General features: G+C 36.6%; 2 protein-coding genes across 5 annotated transcripts; both read right to left on the minus strand.

Moving 5' to 3' along the window:
- Positions 1-10,148: 10,148 nt before the first annotated feature.
- LOC145045557 (uncharacterized) lies at positions 10,149-12,002 on the minus strand. The gene is made up of 4 exons (XM_078993876.1): positions 11,517-12,002; positions 10,974-11,440; positions 10,428-10,884; positions 10,149-10,373 (listed from the first exon to the last, which is right to left on the minus strand). Exons 1-4 carry the CDS (start codon positions 12,000-12,002, stop codon positions 10,149-10,151), a joined length of 1,635 nt encoding a protein of 544 aa, XP_078850002.1.
- Positions 12,003-13,641: 1,639 nt separating this feature from the next.
- LOC144997977 (heat stress transcription factor A-2-like) lies at positions 13,642-15,712 on the minus strand. 4 transcript variants are annotated; one of them, XR_013660045.1, is made up of 3 exons: positions 15,320-15,712; positions 14,149-14,940; positions 13,642-13,915 (listed from the first exon to the last, which is right to left on the minus strand). XR_013660045.1 is itself a non-coding variant. In XM_078957826.1 (3 exons), the coding sequence occupies exons 1-3, from the start codon at positions 15,650-15,652 to the stop codon at positions 13,879-13,881; spliced, it is 1,053 nt and encodes a 350-aa protein (XP_078813952.1). In that variant the 5' UTR covers positions 15,653-15,712; the 3' UTR covers positions 13,642-13,878. The 4 variants fall into 4 exon arrangements, 2 of the variants coding, with proteins under 2 accessions (XP_078813952.1, XP_078813953.1); XR_013660044.1 differs by having other exon boundaries at positions 13,642-14,073; XM_078957826.1 differs by having other exon boundaries at positions 14,258-14,940.
- Positions 15,713-25,299: the final 9,587 nt, after the last annotated feature.

The following is a 25,299-nucleotide window of genomic DNA, read 5'->3' on the forward strand; positions in this document are numbered from 1 at the left end:
TAAATCTCAACAATAATAATAAGTTAGTGTTAGGGAGTTAGATAATTTAGATGGTTAGGTGCGGAAATATAAATGACAACAAGTATTATATCAAGTAAACACTTAAGCTGATTCATAACAAGGATTGCAATCAATCCAAGTTAGTGAGTGTGATCAACTTGAAGTGATTAAGTCAAGAATGACTTGCTCCGAAAGAGAGATTACGATCTTAATATAAGAGTCTAAGTTCAGTATGATCTTTGAGAGTAAAGAGGGAAGATATAAGGTATGAGATTCAAGAGATATATGCTTATTCATAGAGGCGGAACACTCTATTTATAGAGGTTCAAGAACGTTACAGGAACTAAACAAAGACTATCAAAAGAAGTGTCCATGGAAGGTACACTAGACATTACAATGAAAAGATATAAGATAAAAACTAAGTCTTCATTCCAGTTGTGGTAGCCTGCAGATGGCATCAACATATCTCATTACAGTAGCAAAATCTTCAATGTTGAGGAGGATTTCAAATGTGAGGTTCAAGAGGGTCACTTTTTCTTTAACATCTTCTTTCATACCAAAATCCTGTTCATCAATCATCAAACATCTTCATTTCCTTCATATGGACCTTTTTGGACCAGTTATAATTAAGTCAAGAGCTAGAAAGAAATACATTCTTGTCATTGTAGATGAATTTTCAAGGTTTATGTGGGTAGTGTTTTTTATGAAAGAAAATTCATGCCACTGATGAAATCATTGCTCTCATTAAGCAATGGGAAGGCCTCTATGATCACAAAGTAAAGCAATTGCATAGTGATCATGGAACTAAATTTAGAAACCCTTCTCTGGAAGATTTTTTTCTCTGTCTTACGAATCTCTCCGAACTTTTCGGCAGCTAGAACTCACTAACAAAATGGCATTGTAAAAAGAAGAAACATAAATCTCACTGAAGCTAGAAGAACTATAGTTGTTGAAGCTGGTCTTTCATTGTCATTTTGGGGTGAAGTCATCAATACAACATTTTATACCCAAAATCGGTCTATTATTGTCAAACGTTATGGGAAAACTACTTATGATCTACTGAAAGGAAGAAAACCAGACATTTCTTATTTTCATTTGTTTGGATTTATTCGTTACATCTTGAATCAAAGAGATCAACATTTGAAGTTTGAGGCTAAAGTTGATGAGTGAGTGTTTCTAGGATACTCCAATGTACCTAAGGCTTTCAGAGTATTTAATCTTTCAAGACAAATTGTTGAATAAAAAAATCATGTGACCTTTAATGAGGATCATTAATTCATGATCGATTTGATCACCTATCGTCAAGTCTGAATGAACTTACTTACAGTCCTTTAGACCCCATTCCTAAGCCCTTATCGAATGACATTGATCCTATTGTTCCTAATGTTGATCAATCAGTCAGTTCTCAGCCTATCCCTGACAATTTGCCTGTTGTCTTTGAAGAAGCTAATCCATTCGATTAGGAAGACTCTACCTAAAGCAATACAAATGAAGTTTCTAACCTAAAAATCCTTCGAGATCGTCCTAAATCTCAAATCATTGAAGACATTAAGTCTGGAATTCTCACTCACAGTAGAGTCAGCAACAACTTATGCATGTTTGTTAACTCCGTCTCAATGATTGAATTGAAGAATGCCGCTGATGCATTGAAAGAGTTTGATTGGATTAAGTCCAAGCAAGATGAGATAAATTAAAGTGAACATCGTCATGTGTGGACACTTGTTCCCAAACCTCAAGGAAAGACTATCATTGGTAGTCGCTAAGTATTCAGAAACAAAATGGATTAAGATGGAATCGTCATAAGGAACAAATTTAGGCTTATAGCTCAAGGTTTTTGTCAGCTTGAAGGGTTAGACTATGATGAAACATTTGCTGCAATTGCAAGACTTGAAGCAATTCGTCTGTTTCTTGCTTTTTCCTCTTTCAAAAACTTCAAAGTCTACCTCATGGATGTCAAGACTACCTTTCTATATGGAGATCTTCAAGAAGAAGTTTTTCTTAAACAACCTCCAGGGTTTGAAAATGAAAAGTCTCCAGATGAATGTGTATCATCTTGATAAAAGTTGTTTATGGTTTAAAGCAGACACCTAAGGCATGGTATGATACATTGAGAAGCTATCTTCTCTCAAGTTGATAAAAATATGGAAACTCTATTCATAGTGTATGTGGATGATATAATTTTTGGATCCACTGATGAAAAGTTAAGTAGAGAATTCGTAGAGGTCATGGCCAAGAAATTCGAGATGAGCATGATGGGTGAACTAACTTTCTTGTTAGGCTTGCAGGTCAAACAACTAATTGATGGTATTTTTGTTTGTCAAGCTAAATACATTGTAGATATGATGAAAAAGTATGGTCTCTCTGACTGCAAACTGGAAAAGACTCTGATGTCTTCATCAGCATCTATTGGCACTGATCCAAGTGGCACTGATGTAAATGCAACTCTGTTTTGAGGAATGATAGGCTCTCTACTCTATTTTATAGCCACTCGCCCTAAGATTATGTTGTCACCATATTGTGTGCTTTCTATCAAGTCAGTCCTAAGGAATCTCATATTCATGCTGTCAAAAAGATTTTTTGGTACTTAAAACATACACCTAATCTTGGGTTATGGTATCCTCGTGACCCGGTTCAAGCTGGTGGGATACACTGACTTTGATCATGGGGGTGTGGCATATCGTAAAATCACTTTAGGAGGAGCTCAAATTCTTGGAAATGGAGTGGTAAGTTGGTCCAGCAAAAAGTAGACATCAGTAGCTTCTTCTACTGCTGAAGCCAAATATGATTCCACTGGAAGGTGTTGTGCTCAGATTCTATGGATTCAAAATCAACTCTTGTATTATGGTCAAAATTTCTTGAAGGCACTTATTTGTTTGATAAAACCAATGTCATTCAGATGATTCAAAATCCAATACAGCATTCCAAGACCAAGCACATCGACATTTTCCATCATTTCATTAAGGACATAGTTCAAAAGAGAAAAGTGGAATTGTTATATATTTTATCCACAGATCAGCTGGCTGACATCTTCACCAAGGTATTGGATGAAAAGATTTTTAATAAACTAATTGCTAATCTTGTCATGATTTCTATTGTTTAATCGTTGCTTAACTTCTTTTTGATCTTATGAAAAACTCAAAAAACAAACAAGTGCTTCTTTTATTATGAATGCAAAATCTTATATTTAGTATTTACATGTATTTTCTTTTCAATGCTATTTAAGATTTATCTACATCTTATTTGTAAGGATTGAAGTTGTCTTGAAGGATCTCAATGCTCTTGGCATTGAGAAAAAGAGTGGCATCATGTCCTTTTCCTCTTTAGGATACCATTTTTCTACTCCACTCACTACTATGGATGCAAAGAGCAACCGTCAAAGCAGTAAGTCTTACCTTCATCTACTGACTGATAATCTGATAAAACCTTAAATTCCTTCGTGTTGATTTTGAAGACACAATGGTTTTATGGATTCGATTCAGTTAACTCACAGGTTACAAAGATTGATTCTTGCTCTTCTCTTGCCCCTGATGAACATAAACCTTGGAAGGCATTTGAAAAACTTCAATGATAAGCAGCCGTATATCTAAATGTTCACTGATGAGCTTATCTTTGCATGTGTTTTCTTTTATAGCTAAAAATTAGAAGGGTAGATATCTTGGAATCTGGAAGTGCATTAATGACCATTCAATTCCAAAGATTTGATGGATCAAGTCTTTATCACCTTTTTGAAAAAGCTGCATATTTTTCTTTGTTTAAGCTATATATTTTCTTATTTGACTAATTCTTTTGTTTATATTCTTATAGTATTTATTCTTTTGTACCATTTTGTGAAGGAAACTGACAGTGAAAAGTTTAAGCCTAGTATGTAATTTTTTGACACATCATCGTCCCTAGAAGCATGATGTTGTATGTGGCTAAATCTCTCTAAGACTCTCATCAGCCAGACCATATGTTGAGAACATTGAGTCACCCTCCCACGCTGATTGTTTAGAACTAGCTAAACTCTCAAAGTGAGATCTTCTAGTCCAAATAAAAATTTATAAAAAGGCTAGGGAGTTTATTTTTAATTTAATTATCTTTACCTGACCATGTCCCTAGAAGCATGCTTGCCATATGCATAAAGTCTCTTATTCTACTGAAACATTGAGTATAACCCAATGGCATACCCTGATTGCCTAGTCATCAGCGTAAGAGATACTTGTCAGGTCCTTAAATGACAAAGGGTTGTTCATGTTCCTGCCCTCCTAGTTTGTGGTATACATGGTACCATTATGATTCTAGATTGCAACTTACTCTATGATACAAAAATTTAAACCACTTCTTGTTGATGAGGTAAATTGCTAATGATTCTCATTGATTTCACCTCAGCGTGACTGAAACAATCCATTCTTGCACTTACATTCTTCTTTAAAGTTTAATGATTCAGCGTAATGTACCATACACTGATGAGAGCTTGAAAAATCTATGTTGATGGGTATATCATTGTCCGTGATATATTACACGCACCTATCCACTCTTGCCACTTTTCTTCTACTAAAATAGATTTATGATTCAACATATGAAACCACACACTGATGAGATCTCAAAATGCTATGTCAATGAATGGTAGTTTAAACCCATGCTATCAGGAGACATAACAATCTTAGTACACTACAAGTTGATATTCTATTCTATTTGAAGTTAATTGCTGATGTCAAGGGGAGAGAGAGAGAGAGAGAGAGAGAGAGAGAGAGAAAGAAAGAGTGAGATAGAGAGAGAGAGCGAGAGAATTTTGGTAAAACTAAAAATCTTGCTGAAGAAAGAAATCCCACTACTAGAAAAGCACATTCCAAGGGGGAGTCAAGTCAATATGAGAAAAGTGTATTCTAAGGGGGAGTCAAGTCAATATAATATCAACGCTCTCAACGCAGCACAAGTTTTCATAAATTTTTGATGAGTCATTCACCTTATTAGGGGAGCATTTGTTAGAACTGCAAGAATCAAGACTTCATTATTATTTTCATGGGGAGCACAAGCCAAAGCCTTCAGCATTGCACTTATATATCAAAAGACGTTTAGTTTTGACATCATCAGATAGGGGAGATTGTAAGGTCACACCTTTTGATCTGATGAGTCAAACACATGACATGTTGATCCATCAGCATCAGCATCTACAAGTCAACATTGCAAGCGTCTTAAGTTCAATAATGTCAGCATATAGTATAGTTATCTAATTGTAATCTTTTGTATATTAGCTAGTTATTATAGATAAATATAGAATAGATATTAGATTCGTAATCTTTGTGATAAGGAGCTGATCATAAGTATATATTAGACACAATCCCTTTAATCAAGGGATATATATATATATATATATATATATATATATATATATATATATATATATGTATAGATTAGCATACATACAACATTAGGGAAAACCCTAATGGAGTGCAACACGGATTTGTGTCAATTGTATTTGTGACAAACCCGTCTTCTTGGTGAAGACAAAATCGCTTTTCTTGGTGACAGGAGCAATTTGGAGAACTCATGTGTTATTTACTTTCTATTGATTGTTTTGCTTAGCTTAGTTTTACGTTTCTTATTCACACATGAAGTGTATCCAATCAAATACAAACCTTCAATCTGCCTACCTATATCCTAACAAAGCAAACCCTTGATCTTATTTCAAGGTAAACATACAACAAGAGTCCTAATATACATTCCCTTACTGCCATACTGCTACCAAAAACTTCATCCATCTAGCCTCATGTTGGGTCTACATCCAAACTCTTAAAATCACATGTCTGCTCTTCCTCTCCTCCGAACATGGAAAAATGGGAGAACATAGCCCCCACCATAGATAGTGACATTCCAATCCATCTGCTAATCACTCGGCCTCCGGCTGCAATCCTTGAGCCAATCATAACAATCACTTCTTTCTTGAGTCCTATGAGTCAACTCAAACTACCTCAAGCAAGGCCCTCGAGACCTCAAAATCAAATAACCCACCTAGGTCTACACCACTTAAACCCAACCTGACATGACCACTAAGGCCCCAACAATCACTAGACCCATCCTCAGCCTGAACAACCATATCCAAGAGGATCGACATATATAAAAATACTTCCATGAATCATGGTTATCCAACCATGCCATCTACCATCAAAAAGCTCCTTAAAATCCTCGTGACTTCCCTTGATTCGAGTATGGATCATGTAATTGTAGTAGTATGGAAACAATACTACCTTTCACACCTATCCATACTTTCCTCAAGAAGCATCCTTGGTCCTCTCAATCACCTACTCATAATAATACTCCCCAATACCCACTAAATGGCGAACTATGCATACTATAACACTTCCTAGGATATCCTAGGATCCCCAACTCACTATGCCATCAACTGCCAAAAGATCCACATTAGTGCCATTTAATTACTTCATGAATATAGTCACATGTAACATAACTTCAATAATCTTAGTTTAAAAGACTCAACACTACAACAGTTGGACTCAGACAAGAGTTCACAATAAGACCACATCCTTCACTCTAAGATTATTAAATCATACAACATGTGACTTAACATATTCATTTAGTAGTTAATTCACACCCGAAAGAGTCCTAAAAAGCAAGCAAGCAACATTCGAGCTGGAAAAACTCTATAGAAATAAAGCATCATAATTTAGGCAATTCTATCATGCAATTCCTGAAGATCCTTACCCTACAACTAGCATGCAGTTTTATCATAATCATCATAAGCAAATAACTTTGTGGGCATCTTAGGGCACACTTTTTTGCTCCGACTGATCGTACACATCTCATCCTTCCTTGGTTACTTTTGAAAACCATTTTGAAAACATTCACAAATCCTTAGTATGAGTATGAATTCGTACAAATGCTCATCCAAATCTCTCAACCGAGGGCTCTGATACTATCTTGTAACATCCCAAAAATCACGGTAAATTTTTTATTTTTCAAATAAAACCAAAAACCATAAATTTTTACAAAATGTAGTTTCTAACAGTCAAATCACAAATCAGAGTATCCCAAAATCAAATCTCATAAAATTCAAAGGAAATGCACGATCAAGCCTTCACCTTGCCCCGATCATCTAAAGTGCCTGAAACATAACACTTAACTCTTAAGCTAAAGCTTAGTAAATTGGGAAAATGACTTAAAAGGGTAATAATGTTTCAAAAATGTACAAAAAACACCATTATTCTTTTTTAGTGAAAAAAAATACCATTAAAATGAAATTTTTGTACAAAAAATACCAACAAAGTACAAATAACCTTTTAGATGACCTGAGGTAACCGGTTACCTCAGGTGAACTACTGAACGTGCTTTAATGACCTTCATCCATCAAATTAGGGTTCCATCTTCATCCCCCTTCTTCATCTCCTTTGGCTCCTATGGCATCTTCAAGTTCATCGAATTATTCTATGTCAAATTCGAACATTTCCAAGAGCAGGAGCACAATTGATTATGCCCACCCTTGTCACTGTGAGAAGCCTTCCCAAGTTTGGACCTCAACTACGATTAATAATCCGGGTAGAAAGTTCAGAGTATGTCGTAACTCACTAGTAAGTGGTTCTAGCATCTATCATCTACTTCTTCTTCATACTTAATTTGTTATGTGAATTTTATTATGTATATTGAAGGATAAGAAGAAGAAGAAATGTGATTTTTGGGAATGGGTCGATCAAAATGACGAACTAATAAAAGAAGACAACACTGAAGTCAAGATATCAATATTGGAAAATAATTTTTGGACACATAAGGTGAAGGCAGATAAAGAATCAATGAGTTTCAGAAAAGACTTGGATAAATTAACTAGGAAATATTGGAATCTCAAATGTTGTATGTTGTTGTTCTTTGTTATGTTTTGTATGTATGTTATGTTGAAATGAAATGAAAATTGTAATGTAATGACTTTGGTAATGTATTTAGAAAGTTTGGTTAACTAAAAGTCTTGTGTTGGAATTGATTTATTGGTTACTGCTTAATACTGGAATGGAATTAGTGATTCCTAAAATGGAATGGATTTATTGGTTACTGCTTAATATTGATTCTTCACACAGGATTGGAATTAATGGTTCCTGATTAATTATCTTTGTGTATATAGAAATGAAATTAATGATTTTTGGTTAATTGTCATTGTGATTCCAAGAATGGAATCATTGATTCCTGGAATCGAATGGAAATATTGATTACTGCTTAATATTGATTCTTCACACAAGATTGGAATTAATGGTTCCTGATTAATTATCTTTGTGTATATAGAAATTAAGTTAGTGATTTTTGGTTAATTGTCATTGTGATTCCAAGAATGGAATCATTGATTCCTGGAATGGAATGGAAATATTGATTATTGCTTAATATTGATTCTTCACACAAGATTGGAATTAATGGTTCCTGATTAATTATCTTTGTGTATATAGAAATGAAATTAATGATTTTTGGTTAATTGTCATTGTGATTCCAAGAATGGAATCATTGATTCCTGGAATGGAATGGAAATATTGATTACTGCTTAATATTGATTCTTCACACAGGATTGGAATTAATGGTTCCTGATTAATTATCTTTGTGTATATAGAAATGAAATTAATGATTTTTGGTTAATTGTCATTGTGATTCCAAGAATGGAATCATTGATTCCTGGAATGGAATGGAAATATTAATTATTGCTTAATATTGATTCTTCACACATGATTGGAATTAATGGTTCCTAATTAATTATCTTTGTGTATATAGAAATGAAATTAATGATTTTTGGTTAATTGTCATTGTGATTCCAAGAATGGAATCATTGATTCCTGGAATGGAATGGAAATATTGATTACTGCTTAATATTGATTCTTCACACAGGATTGGAATTAATGGTTTCTGATTAATTATCTTTGTGTATATAGAAATGAAATTAATGATTTTTGGTTAATTGTCATTGTGATTCCAAGAATGGAATCATTGATTCCTGGAATGGAATGGAAATATTGATTATTGCTTAATATTGATTCTTCACACAGGATTGGAATTAATGGTTCCTGATTAATTATCTTTGTGTATATAGAAATGAAATTAATGATTTTTGGGTAATTGTCATTGTGATTCCAAGAATGGAATCATTGATTCTTGGAATGGAATGGAAATATTGATTATTGCTTTATATTGATTCTTCACACAGGATTGGAATTAATGGTTCCTGATTAATTATCTTTGTGTCTATAGAAATGAAATTAATGATTTTTGGTTAATTGTCATTGTGATTCCAAGAATGGAATCATTGATTCTTGGAATGGAATGGAAATATTGATTATTGCTTTATATTGATTCTTCACACATGAATTGAATTAATGGTTCCTGATTAATTATCTTTGTGTATATAGAAATGAAATTAATGATTTTTGGTTAATTGTCATTGTGATTCCAAGAATGGAATCATTGATTCCTGGAATGGAATGGAAATATTGATTATTGCTTTATATTGATTCTTCACACATGAATGGAATTAATGGTTCCTGATTAATTATCTTGTGTATATAGAAATGAAATTAATGATTTTTGGTTAATTGTCATTGTGATTCCAAGAATGGAATCATTGATTCCTGGAATGGAATGGAAATATTGATTACCAAACCACACATTGGAATGGCCTTGTCCAGGAATTAATGATTATTGGTTTATATATTGGAATGGCCACATATTGGAATGGAATTAACTATTCTTGGTTTATATATTGAAATGGAATTAATGATTCCTGGTTTATATAATGGGATAAAGTTGGACCACACATTGGAATGGCCTTGTCTCTGTCCTTGTCCATAAATATAAACACACACATTACCAAACCACATGCATTATCTAAGTGGGACCACATACATTAAATATACACATTACCAAACCACATACATTATCAAAATACACATTACACCTAACCACATGTAGCTTCAGCAGTTTTTAACTTAAATGTAAACAAGACATCAAAAGTTGTGCCTAACAAAAGATTCCCTACCAAAAGTTGTCCTGCACTTACCAAAAGATTCCCTAAAAAAAGCTAACAAAAGTTATCCCCATTACTGCTCCTAGAGTGTTACAGGATTTTCAAGACTTCCCCCTGTATCATCCTTGGTCACTACCTTCCTCCTCAACCTAAGTTTTATGTTCCTCTAAGAAGGACCACACTTTCTCCTTTTCAAAGTTGGAGCAACCACATGATGATTCACCACTTCTTCATCAACTAGTTGTTCAACCTGCATCTCTAAATCATCCTCTGAATCTCCTTCAACTTCTTTCCCTAAATCACCTCCAACCTCATCCTCTAAATCAACTCCAACATCCTCAGCTTCCCCATGGCCTTGTCCCTGTCCTTCTCCCTGTCCTTGCCCTTGACCCTACCCCTCACCCTCAAATAGCTCATGGTAATCAAAGAGATCTGAATCATCTACTGCATTAAGCTGTTTCAGAGGACATTTCCTCTTGTTATGACCTGGTTGGGAACATAAACTACATTTAGAAGTGGTCCCAACTTTGCTGACAGTGTGTCTGTCACTTCTTTCTGAAATGCATTTCTTCCTGTTTGTCTTTGGTCTGCCAGGCAATCTTCTACGCTTTGGTGGTAAGATGGTATTCATATCATTTGCTGGCCACATTTCATGTCCATTAATTGGCTTAACATTATACTTGTAGCAGCTTCCAAACATTTGTGTTGTGTACCAATTTGCTACATACTCCTCTATATTCCTATTCAAGCACAAGATTGCAAAAATAGCATGTACACATGGTATACCTGTCAGCTGCCATGATCTACATCCACATGTTCTTTTATGTAAGTCAACTGCATACACCTCATTCAACCATCTGCTCTCATATTGATGAAAACCACTTGGAATTACTCCCCAAAACCTGTTATGAAATGTAACATATAAGTTATGTAAGTCAACTGCACCTGTTATGAAATGTAACATATATGTATATATATAATGTATAAATACCTCTGTATTTTCTTCATGTCCTCAATCTTCCTTCTTATTGAGGGACAAATGTCCAAGTTCCACTTCAGTCCCTTCCTTTTCTGAGTAAACATCCTTGCCATGACATACACTCTAATGTCTTCCAACATTGCTATTATTGGTTTTTTTCTAGCTTCCACAATAGCTGCATTAAATGACTCTGATACACCATTTTCAATGGCATCACTACCACTATCTTCCCTAAAAAATGCCCTGGACCATGTGTTTGGGTTTTTTTCCATCAGGTGTTCATAGGCAATATTGTCAATCAGTTTGATCTCCTTCATGATGTCTTCAAATTTTGTGGTTTTTGTGGCCTTGGCAGCAAACCAGAAAAGTTTCCTGTATTCAGCTCCTGAGAATTTTTTCTTGAAGTTGGCATAAACATGCCTGGCACATTGTCTATGCTCACATTCTGGCACTCTTTCCTTAACTGCTTCAATCAGTCCCTATTAAGTAACATTTTGATGTCATTATAAGTTAAAAATAAAATAGAAATACTATTATGAAAAAACAGTTGAGTACCTTGTGTTGGTCAGATATGATGGTTAGTCCTCTACCTTGTCCCATATCAATGTCTTCAAGTAATAGATCCAAAAACCATTTCCAATTTGCCTTATTTTCAACTGGTACAACAGCCCAGGCTAGAGGATACATTTGGTTATTAGCATCCTTACCAACCGCTGAAACTATCTCACCTTTACAAAGTCCCTTTAAAAAACATCCATCTACACCAATCACTCTTCTACACCCCTCAATCCAATCATCCTTCACAGCCTTCAAGCAAATATACATCTTAGAAAAATGGACTGTAGAATCAGGCATGATATCCACATCCAATTTCACTGTGGAACCTGGATTAGTCCTCAATAACTCCAAACCATAACTTCTAAGCTTTTCATAGTGTGCCACCAAGCTCCCTTCTATCTCATCCATTGCAAATTTTTTGGCATTTCTACACTGTCCAAAACTAACTTTTAGATTAAAATCTCTAAGGACTGCTACTGCCATTTTCCTGTAACTAATTCTTGGATTATCTATTATGGTTTCTATTAACTGTTTTCCAATCCAACTATATGTGACCATTGAACCTAAATTTAAGGCCCTACTACAATTATGTTTAGAGATTAAGGACTTAATCTGAAATGATCTTTCTTTACTCATCCAAGTTGCCCACAACCTAAAAGGGCATTTAGACTTCTCTTAACCTTTGCAACATCTAACTAATAATCTTGTTGAATCATTTTTTTTCATACCACAGTTTATACCCATTAGCAACAGCATAATTACTTAACAAATGCTTAAGTTCATAACGATCACAGAATTACATACCTAAGATTGGAGACATTGTATCCCATTTTTGGTTAGGATCATGAACTGGATACTTATGAAGATTTTTCTTGACATCTTTCTTATCATCTTTCTCATCATCTACAATTCTTGGAGGCTTGAAAAATTTTCTTCTAATGAAAGGATCATCAGATGGCTGTAGTTGTATCACTTCATCATCAGGCTCATGCTCCACGAACTCATCATCTGAAAGCTCATAGTCTACATCATCATCATCATCCGTATTACCATCTACTGATCCATCTTCAGCTATCTCTTCTTCAATCCACTCCATAACTGGATATTGACTGTGATCAATGTACAAATTGATCATACCCCCATTCTCATACCCAGCATCAAGGAAACGAACATAATCATTTTCATCTTCCAAGATTCTTAACCCATCTCTCAGTGAACGTTGTGGAAGACAATAGTACACATTGATTGTTCCATCCTTAACCAAGTTCTTCACATACGAGATGAACTCCATGAAACTCATGCTTCTGAAATCGACATTGCTAACAACCATTTTTACTGGATTGAAATACACAATCAGTTTGGGGACAAAAGAACCTGTATGATTTACTTCGATTGTGAACTTGGAATCCATTGTGATTCTGTGGAAAGGATGAACGAACGAAGTAAAAGGAAAAAAGGAACCCTTGATTTTGGGGGAAATAACGAAAGGTAAGGGCACAATTATTCTAATAAATCTTTTAACCGGCTAACCTATAATACCCGGTTTAATGGTATTTTTTTTACTAAAAAAAGAATAATGATGTTTTTTGTACGTTTTTGAAACGTTATTACCCTTTTAAATCATTTTCCCTAATAAATTTCCCACAAAGCACCATACACAACCAAACAGATAACAACATGCAATATGAACCTTCAGCGTGACTAGACTGTTCCATAGGACCTACAGCCTAGACCGCTCTCCGAACCTTCGGTCTAACTGGATTGTCTCGTAGGGCCTACAAATTATCTGAATCGTTGTTCGGGTCATTGGATTGAATGTACAATCCAAATGGGTTGACAAATATTAAATGGGCGAGACTACCCGGTGAATTTGATTAAGAAAGTGGAGAAGTTCAGGGTTTTCAATGGCATTGGGGATAGTGGGGATGGTCTAGATTGTACTAAAAAGTAGCAGGTAGATTTGATTCAGAAAGTAGAGAAGTTCACATTTTCCAGCAGCAGTGACAAAAGGGTATTTATATTCGCCGTTCTAAAAAGAATCTAAGGATAGCAGAATTTGATTTTGTATAACCTTTTTTAAAAGATATTTTGGCTCGACTTGAAGTCCTATGAACCCTACTGATTAATAGAACAAGAAATAAAAACTTCCATTCCGTCTAAAATTTACACACCACAATATATACAAAACACATATACACCTCTAAAACCCTCATCATAAAAAAAAAATAACATTCCAATATCAACAAAACAAAAATTACAACATTCTGATGTTGGTACAAATATGGGACAAAAACTTCAAGACTGCCCAAAAAAAAAAAAGTTGACCCAACAGAATTCACCTTCACTTTCAGCTCTAATATTACCCCTCCAACTTCTCTTTCTTGTTTCTTTGGCCCCTGCAAGAAACAGAGGTAATAAATCAAGGGCTTTTTTGTCCCGAAATAAATTTACAGTTTAGAAAATGAAAAAGAAAATCCAGCAAATAGAATAAAAACTACAAAAGGATACAAGAAAACAGCAGCTTGGCCTCCTTGCAAATCCACAATCTCCTCAGCTGTATAGAAAACGTACATCAGATGCAGAAATTACTGTCAAACATGCAAACTTAAACAACAAATTAACATTTTACCACAGAGATACTAAAGAATCATATGCATCTCTGACTTGTACTAAAGAAGACGTGGACTTGCAGACACCCACAAACAATAAAATCTCAATAATTTTAAGCGCTGGATGACCTTAAATACTCCATTTGATCCACTAATTCTTGTAAATCCTCATCCCATTCAAGTTGTTGACCATCTAAATCATCAAGAACATCTTCAGGGTGTTTCTCAATCTTCAATAGTTCTTCCCATAAATTAGAATCGTCTTCCAATAAGCTTGAAACATCTTGATTTCCCACATCGCTGCTTGATTCATCTTCAACAGGGGTCGCAAGGAATGAATCCAGACCATCATCAACTTCTTGTAGATTCTCAAAGCTTGGCACCATTGTTAACCTTCTTTTACGACCAATTTCAATGTGTTCTTGTTCCCTGTGTGCGTATTTAGCCATGTATTTTTGAAGGAATTCGGGATTTGAAAATGCTTTTGCGAGAAACCCCATCATGTTGTGTTGTTTTCTTTCGGTGGATCGTAATCGGTTTTCCATGGCTATGAGTTGGTCTTTTGAATGTTGTTGAAGTTGCCTTAGACGTACGATTTCTGCCATTAATAAGCTTCGGTCTCTTTTGAGTCCTTCGAGTTCTTCCTCGATTCCGTATTGACCGACTTCGATACATGGGCCAATATCATGCTTTTGTTGAGTGGATTGGGCAATGTTTCTTCTTCTTCTGATTGTTTTTAGAAGATGCCTTTGACCTCCGAGAAATCCTTCATTTGCAAATTCCCATCTGTCTGGATCCACTTTTCTAAATCCCTGAATCCAATTTGCATCAAATTTCGTATTCAGTACCAAATTAAAGCGATTATTTTGAACAACAGAAATAAACGAAAACAAAAATCTGAAGATGCACAATGTGATATGCCCTAATTGATGATGTTTCAATAATCAACACAGATGATCAATCTACGAACACAAAAAAGCATTGCATTCTAAAATAAGAAGGATCAACAAAAAAACGCAGTGCAACGTGAAATCAACACGATTTTTCACAGATAAAACTACTATTACAACATTCAACCATTAACACATATAAGAAATGCTACTAAATCGTTTTATCGAATTCCTTGCAAACAACAAATAGCGTCCGATTGTCATGACTCAATGTAGGTATGAATCGAGAAGATGGACTTACATAAGTATTAAGCTGACGGATGAAGCTAGAAAAATTCCCATGCTTAAAATACCTCGGAAGCAGAGTAGTGGAAAACTTATGAGAATCCCAAACAACAAAACTATTCCTTCCTCTACTCCACGAAACCACCGAATCAGTTGATGGATCTTCCACCATATCGAAAGTTTTCGTCAGGAACGGCGGAGGACCTACCTCATGCAACCCTTCCCTCGGCCGCGGTGAAGAAGACGAAGACGATGAACCAGCGGTTGCGGTGGTGATCGTGGACGATATAAATGTAACCTCCTCTTCTTTCACACTCGCTCCTCCTTGCAATTCAGTTTTCAAGTCCATTGTCAACGAAATCTCTTCGATTAAGGTCTTGTCAATGATGAATGTCGTTAATCAGCTCGAAATGGGTGTTCGGAGTATTAATAGGACAAGGAGTAGAAAGTTCTAGAGGATAAAATAGGGAAAATGATTTAAAAACCAAACAAGTTTTCAAACCGTTTAAAAAATCTGAATCATGTTTTGTTTGTTCAAAAAAACCCAACAAACTTAACATTTTATCTAAAAAACCCAACTAAGTTACATTTTCTCGAAAGTCAAATAAGGGAAACAGATGACGTGGCTTATTACTGTATCGGAAAAATGACTTGTTAGACCAACGAAGTTTGCAAAACGTTTAAAAAACTTCAATCATGTTTTGACCGTTCAAAAAAAACTCAACGAACTTAAACAAAACAAAATTGAAATTTTCTGAATGGTTTGAAACTTTGTTGGACTTTTTAGACAAAATATTAAGTTCGTTGGATTTTTTTAAACAGACAAAACATGATTGGGTTTTTTTGAATGGTTTGAAAATTTCGTTGGTCTTTTAAGTCATTTTCCCGGATAAAATATCAAAGAAGGTTCTTGGAATCATGCTGTGAAACTTGTACAGTACAAACTGCAAATGCGTGTTTTATTTGAAGATATTTCAGTATAAAGTGGAAGTAAAATACTACTAAAATGTATGTGGTAGTGTGTGTGCATACGGATTGGTGTGAGCACGTGTGATGTAGTGTGTGGGTTAAAACAGGACACCTTCCAGAAATCTCTAGACCGTTCCCAATCATGAAGCACAAACATTTTAAATTAGTCTTATGATACAAGTAAATAATAATATAATATATTATTTTTTGGATTACGTTGATAGAATATTTTAGAGTAAATTACAACCATGCGGGGTAATTTGTATGTTTGATTTCAAATTTATTTGTTTTTTTAATTCGAAAGGTTTCTACTGTTTATTTTTGTTACTCTTTTAATCTTACTGTTTATTTTTGTTACTCATTTGGTTTTTGTATTTTACCTAAAAATACTATTACTTAAGTAGAGAAAAATGGTACATAAGGTAAGGTGGGGGATGAAGATGAGTTAGAATATGTTTATTAAAAAAAATTAAAAAATCAATAGCAAAATAATTTTTTTTTAGTTAAGACAATAACCAAGTACTGAATGTTTGGATTTAAGACTTTAGGGGACCATTTTAAAAACTAAACAAGATCTTTCTGGTCTTAGTGATTCGTCACTTTTCGATTATAATAAAGATAAAACCGTATTTTTTTTTTTTTTATAGATTCAGGTGTTGTTTTTTTTTTTTTTTTTGAGGTAAAATATTTGTTGTCTTTAGACTACATCTATAAACTTCTGTAGTAGAAAAGATAAACCAAACGTCTACACTCTGAAAAAATAAGATTATTTTTTTTAAAATCTGCGGGCTACTAAAATAAATTAAAATCTAAATAAACTTATTTTTTTAAACTTCAAAGTAATTTTTTAATATTTTTATGATTTTTTTATAAATAATTAACAAATTTAGATCAACTTTTATGTATTATTGTATAAAAAGTGAAAATAAAGATTGTACCAACAATTTTGATCGCAAAGTTATACATAAACATTGTAATTAGGAATCAAAGAATTTGATACATAAATGGATAAAAATTAAATTTGGATTTTTCAATTAAATCAATTAAAAATATCCCATAAATATCTTCCAATAAATTGAAGAGACTGTGTTAAATAACGTTTTATAAAATTTGGCACAACAAATATAAAAATATATTATAATTTTTTTTCTATATTTATATAAACAACTTCACCGACCATTATTATAATAAATCTTTATTTATAAATTTGTCAAAAATTTTATGTTTGTGTCGTTGAACCTTTTTTTTAAAAGTATTATAACTTTTTTTTTCAAATTGTTTATCATTAATAAATGTAACATCCAATCCATGTATAAATTGATTTTTGTATGTTTTTACTTCTAATTGGGAGACTACATCGTGGTGGACCATCACCATGACGTGGGGAACACTTTAGATTCGCGGGATTTTAATGACTCGCCACGACGTGGTAATAGGACACCACAACATGGTAGGTGTTTTAAGTGAAAACCTTAATTTTGGGTCTTGGACCATATATAAGGAACATTAAGGCTAGGGTTCCAGCCTCCATCTTCCTCCCAAACTCAAAAACCCTAACCTTAGCCTCCATTGAAGTTGTGAGCTCCTTCTTAGTGTTTTTTGGTGATTTTAGAAGGAGGGGGAAGCTCTTGGTGAGGTGGTTACTTGGCAAGCATCATTTTTTCAGCTAAGCCTATCCCTTGGACCTTGGTGAGTGCCCAAGACTCAACCTTATCTTGCCATGTTGTTAGATATCTGGTTTTTGCCCCTTTTCCATGCTTTTGATGGACTTAAGTGATGGGATCTCATAAAGTTTGCAACTTTATGAATCTACAGGTCAATTTGAGCATTTAGTGTCTTAGATCTGAATTATAATCAAGTTTTGATGTCATGCATGGTATTTTAGATATTAAACCCTATTTTTTTAACTAAAAAGGAAAAGGCATGTATTGGACATGCAAGTCCATAAAGCCGTGATTTTTAAGATTACTTTAGAATGTGAAACCATTCTGCAAAACTGTAGAGGTGCAACTCTAAGGATTTGGTGGTTAATGAGAATCTTGATGCATTAAATCACCAATAGTGATTGGGTTTGGGACTTTGGCTTATGGAAGGATTTGAGGGATAAAGTTTGAAAGTTTATCCATCAAGACCAAGGGAAGGACCAGATCTGAGCCTTAGATATTTTATAGTTGAAGGAAATGAGGTTTGTGGTTGCCACCACGTGGTGACTTGGTCAAGACCTTCCTAAATTGTCGTTTTGTGGCCACGACGTGGCCAAGGAGTCCATGATGTGGCGACTAGCTGGGTTGAACTTTGACTCTAACTTCCTAGATTTTGACCAAAGTTTGACCTAGGGATATTTTGGATATTTTGAGTTGTAGTATGATTTTTGGTTCTGTTAATTGGAAAGATGACTGGTAGAGTTGGTTTTTAGAGTAACGTGTTATTGCATCTTTTTCATCTATCGGTGAGGTGAGGCTCCTCACTATACCCGCGTGTCGAAGGCACCAATACCGACCCACTAGGATTAGTATTGGAGGATGTTGGTTATCTTTGTGATACTTGCATGAAAGACCATGGGGGTAGCCCATGGTAATTATATGAAAAACCGTGGGGGTAGCCCATGACACTTATATGTAAGACTGGGATTTAGCCCTTAGCATTATAAGGAAAGACCATGTAGGTAGCCCATGACACTTGTATGTAAGACCGGGATCTGGCCCTCAACATTACAAGTATCATATTATCGGGTTGAAACATACCCCAGGCCAGAGCCCATATTTGTTTATCGGCTTGAAATATACCCCAGGGCGGGCCCATGTATATATGTTTGGTATGTGTATTTTAGGGAACTCACTATGTTTTGTGTTTACAGTTTATGTTTATCATTTTAGGTACTTGTGGTTTGAAAGGAAAAGGCCCAACGTGATGGCACAACATTCTCCCCTCATGATTTTCGCACTTTTTGGATATTCTTCCTCTGATAATTTTGATATTATACATTGTGAATGTTTTAGAACAATTTGATGATTGAAACTATCGATTTTAAAATGAAAACTTTTATCACTGTTTTGAGTTGTTACACGTTGGCATCAGAGCCTTGGTTTGAGGAATTCGGGCACACTCCCGGGTGTGTCAGAACTCAAACTAAGGAAATGGTAATATTTTCAAAGGAAATAGAAATATAATTTTAAAAAGATTTTACCAAGTAAAAAGGGGTATTATGTGTGCTATTAGCTGAGCTCAAGTAAGTGGCTCCCAACTTACCCATACTTATGTGTTGAGATCAGTATGCTCGATATGTGAAATTGCATGCTAGAGTAGGGCTAGGGATACCTTCAGGAATCATATGATAGAATTAGATGATTTGTTTGATACCTTATAGCCTAGGAGGATGGGTTGTTATGTATTACTTGGAATTGATATTGACTTAGTTAACTGCTAAGTGTATTCTTTCGAAGTTATATACAACTAGGATCATATAGCCCTAAAATGATTGATTTAGCCTAATTTCCTATTCCTTGTCTGCATGTGGACTTAGGGTAGAATCATCATTTGATAGTCTATATGATCCCATTTGTGTATAACTTGCATGTATAAGGCAACATGCGGTGTTAGTTGAAGTTCCTATCATGGTAGTAGCAAGCTAGCTAAGATATACTTTGATTGGTTATGGCTAGGAGTGTTATTGCACGAATGTTGCTTGTTTTATGCTTTGTGGAACTCTTATTGATATAGGTTAACTATTAAGTGAATATGTTCAATCACATGCTGCAAAGGTTAAATAATCTCATAGTGATGGATTTGGCTCTATTGCGCAACTCTTGTATGAGTCTAACTGTTGTAGGGCTGAGTCTTTTACTCGAAGGATTATCTAAACTTTGTTGCATGTGATTGTATTCATGAAGTAGTTGGCTGACATTAGTAGGAGTTCTTTAACAGCTGATGGTAGGGTAAGGTTAGGATCCTAGGAGAGCCTAGGAAGTTTTGTAGTACGATAGGTATGTTTTTTAGCGGATTTTGGTAGTATCATTATGAGGAGGTAACTTAGAGAATTCAGGATGATTATTGAGGAAAGTATATATATATATATATATATATATATATATATATATATATATATATATATATATATATATGTGTGTGTGTGTGTGTGTGTGGAAAGTAGAATTGTGTTTGTACTACTGGAGGCATAGGATCCATACTCGAATCAAGGAAAATTTTGGGGATTCTAAGGAGCTGATTAAGAGTAAATTGTATGGTTTGGCACCATGGTTCATTATAAACTGTTTCCATCTTATTCAATTTATCAGTTATGGTTGTTCAGGCTGAACATGGTCCTTATGTGTAACGTCCCCATTTCTGGTATGTTATTTAATGTTTATTTTTCCAAGTTTTTCAAGAAGGACTCGACGAGTTTGTTGCCCGACTCGATGAGTAGAGACGGGATTTCGAGTACGTGAAAGTGGGCGACTCGACGAATCCATATCATGGACACGACGAGTCCGCCGGTCTGGAAGAAACCCTAGATCCACAGGTTTTGCACCCTATAAAATCCCCCTTATGCACCCAATCTGGCCTCCCTCACCCTCAGAACGTTTCATAGCAACACCTTAACCTATCTTGAGTGTTTTTGGGCATTTTTGTCTAAAGAGTGAAGATTGGAAGAGAAGAGGAAGGCTAGATCCAAAGGAGAAGAAGGGAATCAAGTTCTTGCATCCATTTTAGAGGCATTTGAGGTATTAATTGGACTCTTTCTGTTCCTTGGTTGCTTCTCTTTAGAAATCTCATTTAGGTTACCTTTTTGCCCATTTATGAGCTTAATCTAGTAAAGGAGCTTGTGTAGTGGTATAGCTTTCAAATCTAATCATATTTTTGTCCCAAAACACAGATCTAATACCTTTATTGAACCTTGTTGCATATAAACCCTAGATCTAACCTTATTCATGCATTTTAAGCCTATAAACCTCTTTAGGAGAATATGTGCACATAAAGATGGAATCTTTACATGCAAACCAGGCCTTAGGAGCCCAGATCTATCAGTTGGATGCATTGGTTTTGAGCAAAATCATCTGAATAGTAATTGTATGAATGCGACTCGACGAGTCATTCTTCGGACTCGGCGAGTCGAGTCGCGAGTCCAAGACAGTCTTCATACCTCTAGATCAGACTCGATGAGTTGTTCATACAACTCGGCGAGTCACAGCCAGAGTGTTCATGCGTTGAAGGAGGACTCGACGAGTTGGTGACCCAACTCGACGAGTCAGGTCAACTGTATGTTGACTTTAACCAATAGGGTTGACTTTGACCAGGGGTAAAATAGTTATTTTACCCTTAGTATAGTTATCAATATTTGATTCACTGTGTTATGGAAATTGTAGCCGGGGAAATACCGGAGCAACAACAGACAGTTTCCAGAGCAGTTCATTTACCAGCCAGTCTACGAGGTGAGTTTCCTTCCAGTAGGAACGGGTCTAAGGCCACAATGCCAGCCCGTTTAGCTAGTAGTAGTTTCCAGATTTCGGTCCGATGCAGTTTTTAGTATGTTTGATGCTTTCGTGGCTCAGACAGCATTTATGTGTTATATGTTCCGGGCTACGGCCCGATGCAGTATGCAGTTTATGTGTTCATGCTAGTTGATATGTTATGCCATGCTATGTTATGCTCAGTTTCCGGACTTCGGTCCGATGCAGTTAGTTCCGGACTTCGGTCCGATGCAGGGGACAAGGTCCCAGTCAGTTCTGGACTTCGGCCCGATGCAGTTTTCGGACTTTTGTCCGATGCAGAGGGCAAGGCCCTGGTTAGTTCCGGACTTCGGTCCGATGCCGTTTCCGGACTTCGGTCCAATGCAGTGGGAAAGGCCTAGTATGTGTTAGATGTATTTGTATGGTATGTGGGGGAGTAGTTTGGGGGAGCTCACTAAGCTTTGTGCTTACAGTTTCAGTTTTGGTTTCAGGTACTTCCGCAAGTAAAGGGAAGAGCTCGGGATGATGGCATCGCACCCACTACAGCTTCAGCTTTATTCCTGGGAGTTTTGTTCAGATACTTAGATATGATATGATACAGTTTTTGATACGACACTTTTATTATGGCTTTTTAGATATCCGACGTATGGTTTTATCATATGGCAATCAGTCTTATGACTTTTATTATTATTTATAAACAAAATTTTTGGGTCGTATTTTTGGGATGTTTCAAGTTGGTATTAGAGCCTTGGTTTGAGGGATTCGGGCACACTTTCGGGTGTGTCTGAATTCAAACTAAGGAAATGGTAAAATGTTTTTCAAAAGAAAAGAGTTTTAGAAAAGTAAAAACAATTTTAGAAAGAAAAGAACTTTGAAAAGAGAAAAAGGTGTGGTGCATGCGATCAGTAGAGCTCAAGTAAGTATTCCCAAATTACCCATACAACAATATGTATCAGTTAACGTTCAGTTTCAGTTTCAGTAAAACAACATGCTAGTATAGGACTAAGGATATAGGAGGATGCCTTATATGCCTGCTTTATGTGTTTCAGCTTTATAAGAATTGCATGCTAGCATTGAGTAGTCAGCAGTAGGATAGACCGTTTAGGTTATGCCTGATATCATGAGCTTAGCATTGTATGCTAGTACAGTTTCCCATTATGGGGATATAATTGCTTGAGTAGTCTCCTGTATCTAAATGTTGCTTTCTTTGTGCTTTGTGGGACTATGAGTGATGAGAATTAGCCATTAGGTGAATGCGTCACGTCACATGTGAACAGGGTTGAATAATCTCACAGTGCTAGACTTGGCCCTATTGCGCAGCTCTTGTCTGAGTCTAACCGTTGTAGGGACGAGTCTTTTACTTGAAGGATTATCTGAGCCTCGCCGCATGTGATGGTATTCAGGTGATGGCTAATTAGCATCACAAGGAGGCTTTCAGCAGCTGAGGACTGGATCAGGTATAGTCAGAGAATTCCCTAAGGCAAGCCTAGGATGGGAGTAGCAGAGATTATTAGCAGTAATAGTGACATGGTGGAGTCAAGGCAGTACTTGAGGAAAGTACGGATAGATGTGGAAGGTAGTATGGGCCCGTACTACTTAAAGTAGAGGATCCATACTCGAATCAAGGAAAGCTGAGATGAGACCAGGAAACTTGTGGTAGTAGTGATTCCTCAAGATATATCAGTATTCCTAACGTTTATTATGTTGTGTTTCAGAATGGTGGTATTACGCCCTAGAACAGCAGTCGGCAGTTCAGGCGCCGGAGGAGGATCAGGATCAGGCCTGGAGGCCGGGCAATTGGATGAGCAGACTAGGGAGTTTCTCTCTTCAGAGATTACTCGCACCATACTTGAGCAGACTCCTGTGATCTTCGGTTCGATCAAAGAGGGTATCTTAGACTTGATGGACGAGAGGTTGAGCACCTTCCGTGCTGAGGTGGCAGCCATGATGGGGTCGCGCACACTTACTTTTAGGAAGTTTTGGGCATGCGAAGCTACGGATTATCATGGGGCGTGGGACCCCATAGCGAGTACCAGATGGTTGGCGGATGTGGCCAACACATTCCGCACGAGCAGGTGTCCTGAGGGGGACAAGTTCAGATTGGCGTCCTGTCTTCTGAAGGATAGGGCACGGGATTGGAAGGAGGAGATTGGTCATGCCATCGGGGATGACGCAGCTTTGGATGCCATGACCTGGGCAGACTTTACTACCAGGTTCAAAGCCGAGTTCGCACCGGTTATTGAGGTGCAGCAGTTAGCACGCGAGTTTCAGGATCGTACCTAGACTACATAGACAGTGGCGGAGATTACCGCCAAGTTCAGGGAGAGGGCTCTTCTTGTTCCTCAGTACGCGGTTGATGAGGAAATGAAAAAGGATCATTATCATGATATGCTGTGGAGTGATATCCGCCAGTTTGTGAGCCGGTCCAGCTGTAAACGTTGGATGACATGATTACTAGGGCGAGAGAGAGAGAGAGAGAGATTGACCTTTAGATGGAGAGAAAGAGGAAGCCGGAGGAGGCTCCAGGTACAAGGAGTGCGGGAAAAAAGCCTAAGGGTTCAGATCACAGAGCTAGGATTCAGCAGAGCCACGCTCGGTGTGGCAAGTGTGGGAGATTGCACGATGGGGCGTGCAAGGTAGAGAATGCCGGCTGCTACAAGTACGGTCGGACTAGGCATATGAGTAGAGATTGTACAGCCACTACTACCGCCGTTGCGACATCAGATCTGGTTTGCTTCCATTGCAATCAGATGGGACATAAAAAGTCCCAGTATCCGAGTTTAGCTATTGCAGGAAAGGTGTCAGCACCTGCTCCTACTACTTTGAGGATTACAAATGGCCGCCAGGGCCGAGCTGAGATGCCGGTGGCAAAGAGTATAGCTTTTCAGCTGACAGCAGAGGAGGCGCGATCGACTCCTGACTTGGTGATGGGTATATATTTTTCCCTTATCTCCGCATTATTTATTGATTGTTTTTTATGGTTATATGTTTTGTATAGGGTCGTTCTCAGTGAACGGCATTTCAGCTACAGTACTGTTTGATTCGGGGGCTACCCAATCATTCGTCTCTCTTGCGCTTAGCAAGAGGTTTAGCAGAGTTTCTGGGGAGCTAGATTGTCCACTTGAGGTTGAGATGGTAGCTGATAGGACCATTAGGGTTGCAAGGGTACACATAGGATGTTCTCTACATTTATTCGATGAGTGGTTTCCGGTGGACTTGGTCCCTATTCCCCTACGAGGGAATAAGGTTATAGTAGGCATGGATTAGCTGAGACCCAATGGGGCGGTGATAGATTGTGAGCTGCAGTTAGTGAGGGTTCGCACTCCCAGTTGGGGAGAGTTAGTGATTCGGGGCGAGAGTCCAAAGCGCGGACCAATTCTGTGTTCAACGGCGAGAGCGAGGCGTTATTTTGAGCAGGGTTGTGTCGGTTATGTTGCCTATGTTCTAGATGCCCGGGAGAAGGGCAAGACGACAATTGATGATGTTCCGGTGGTACGAGACTACCCGGATGTATTTCCTGAGGATTTTCTGGGAATACCTCATGAGAGGTAGGTCAAGTTCGGGATTGACCTAATCCCTG

This window comes from Lactuca saligna, chromosome 5 (assembly GCF_052625555.1).
Source record: "Lactuca saligna cultivar CGN05327 chromosome 5, ASM5262555v1, whole genome shotgun sequence".
NCBI lineage: Eukaryota > Viridiplantae > Streptophyta > Magnoliopsida > Asterales > Asteraceae > Lactuca > Lactuca saligna.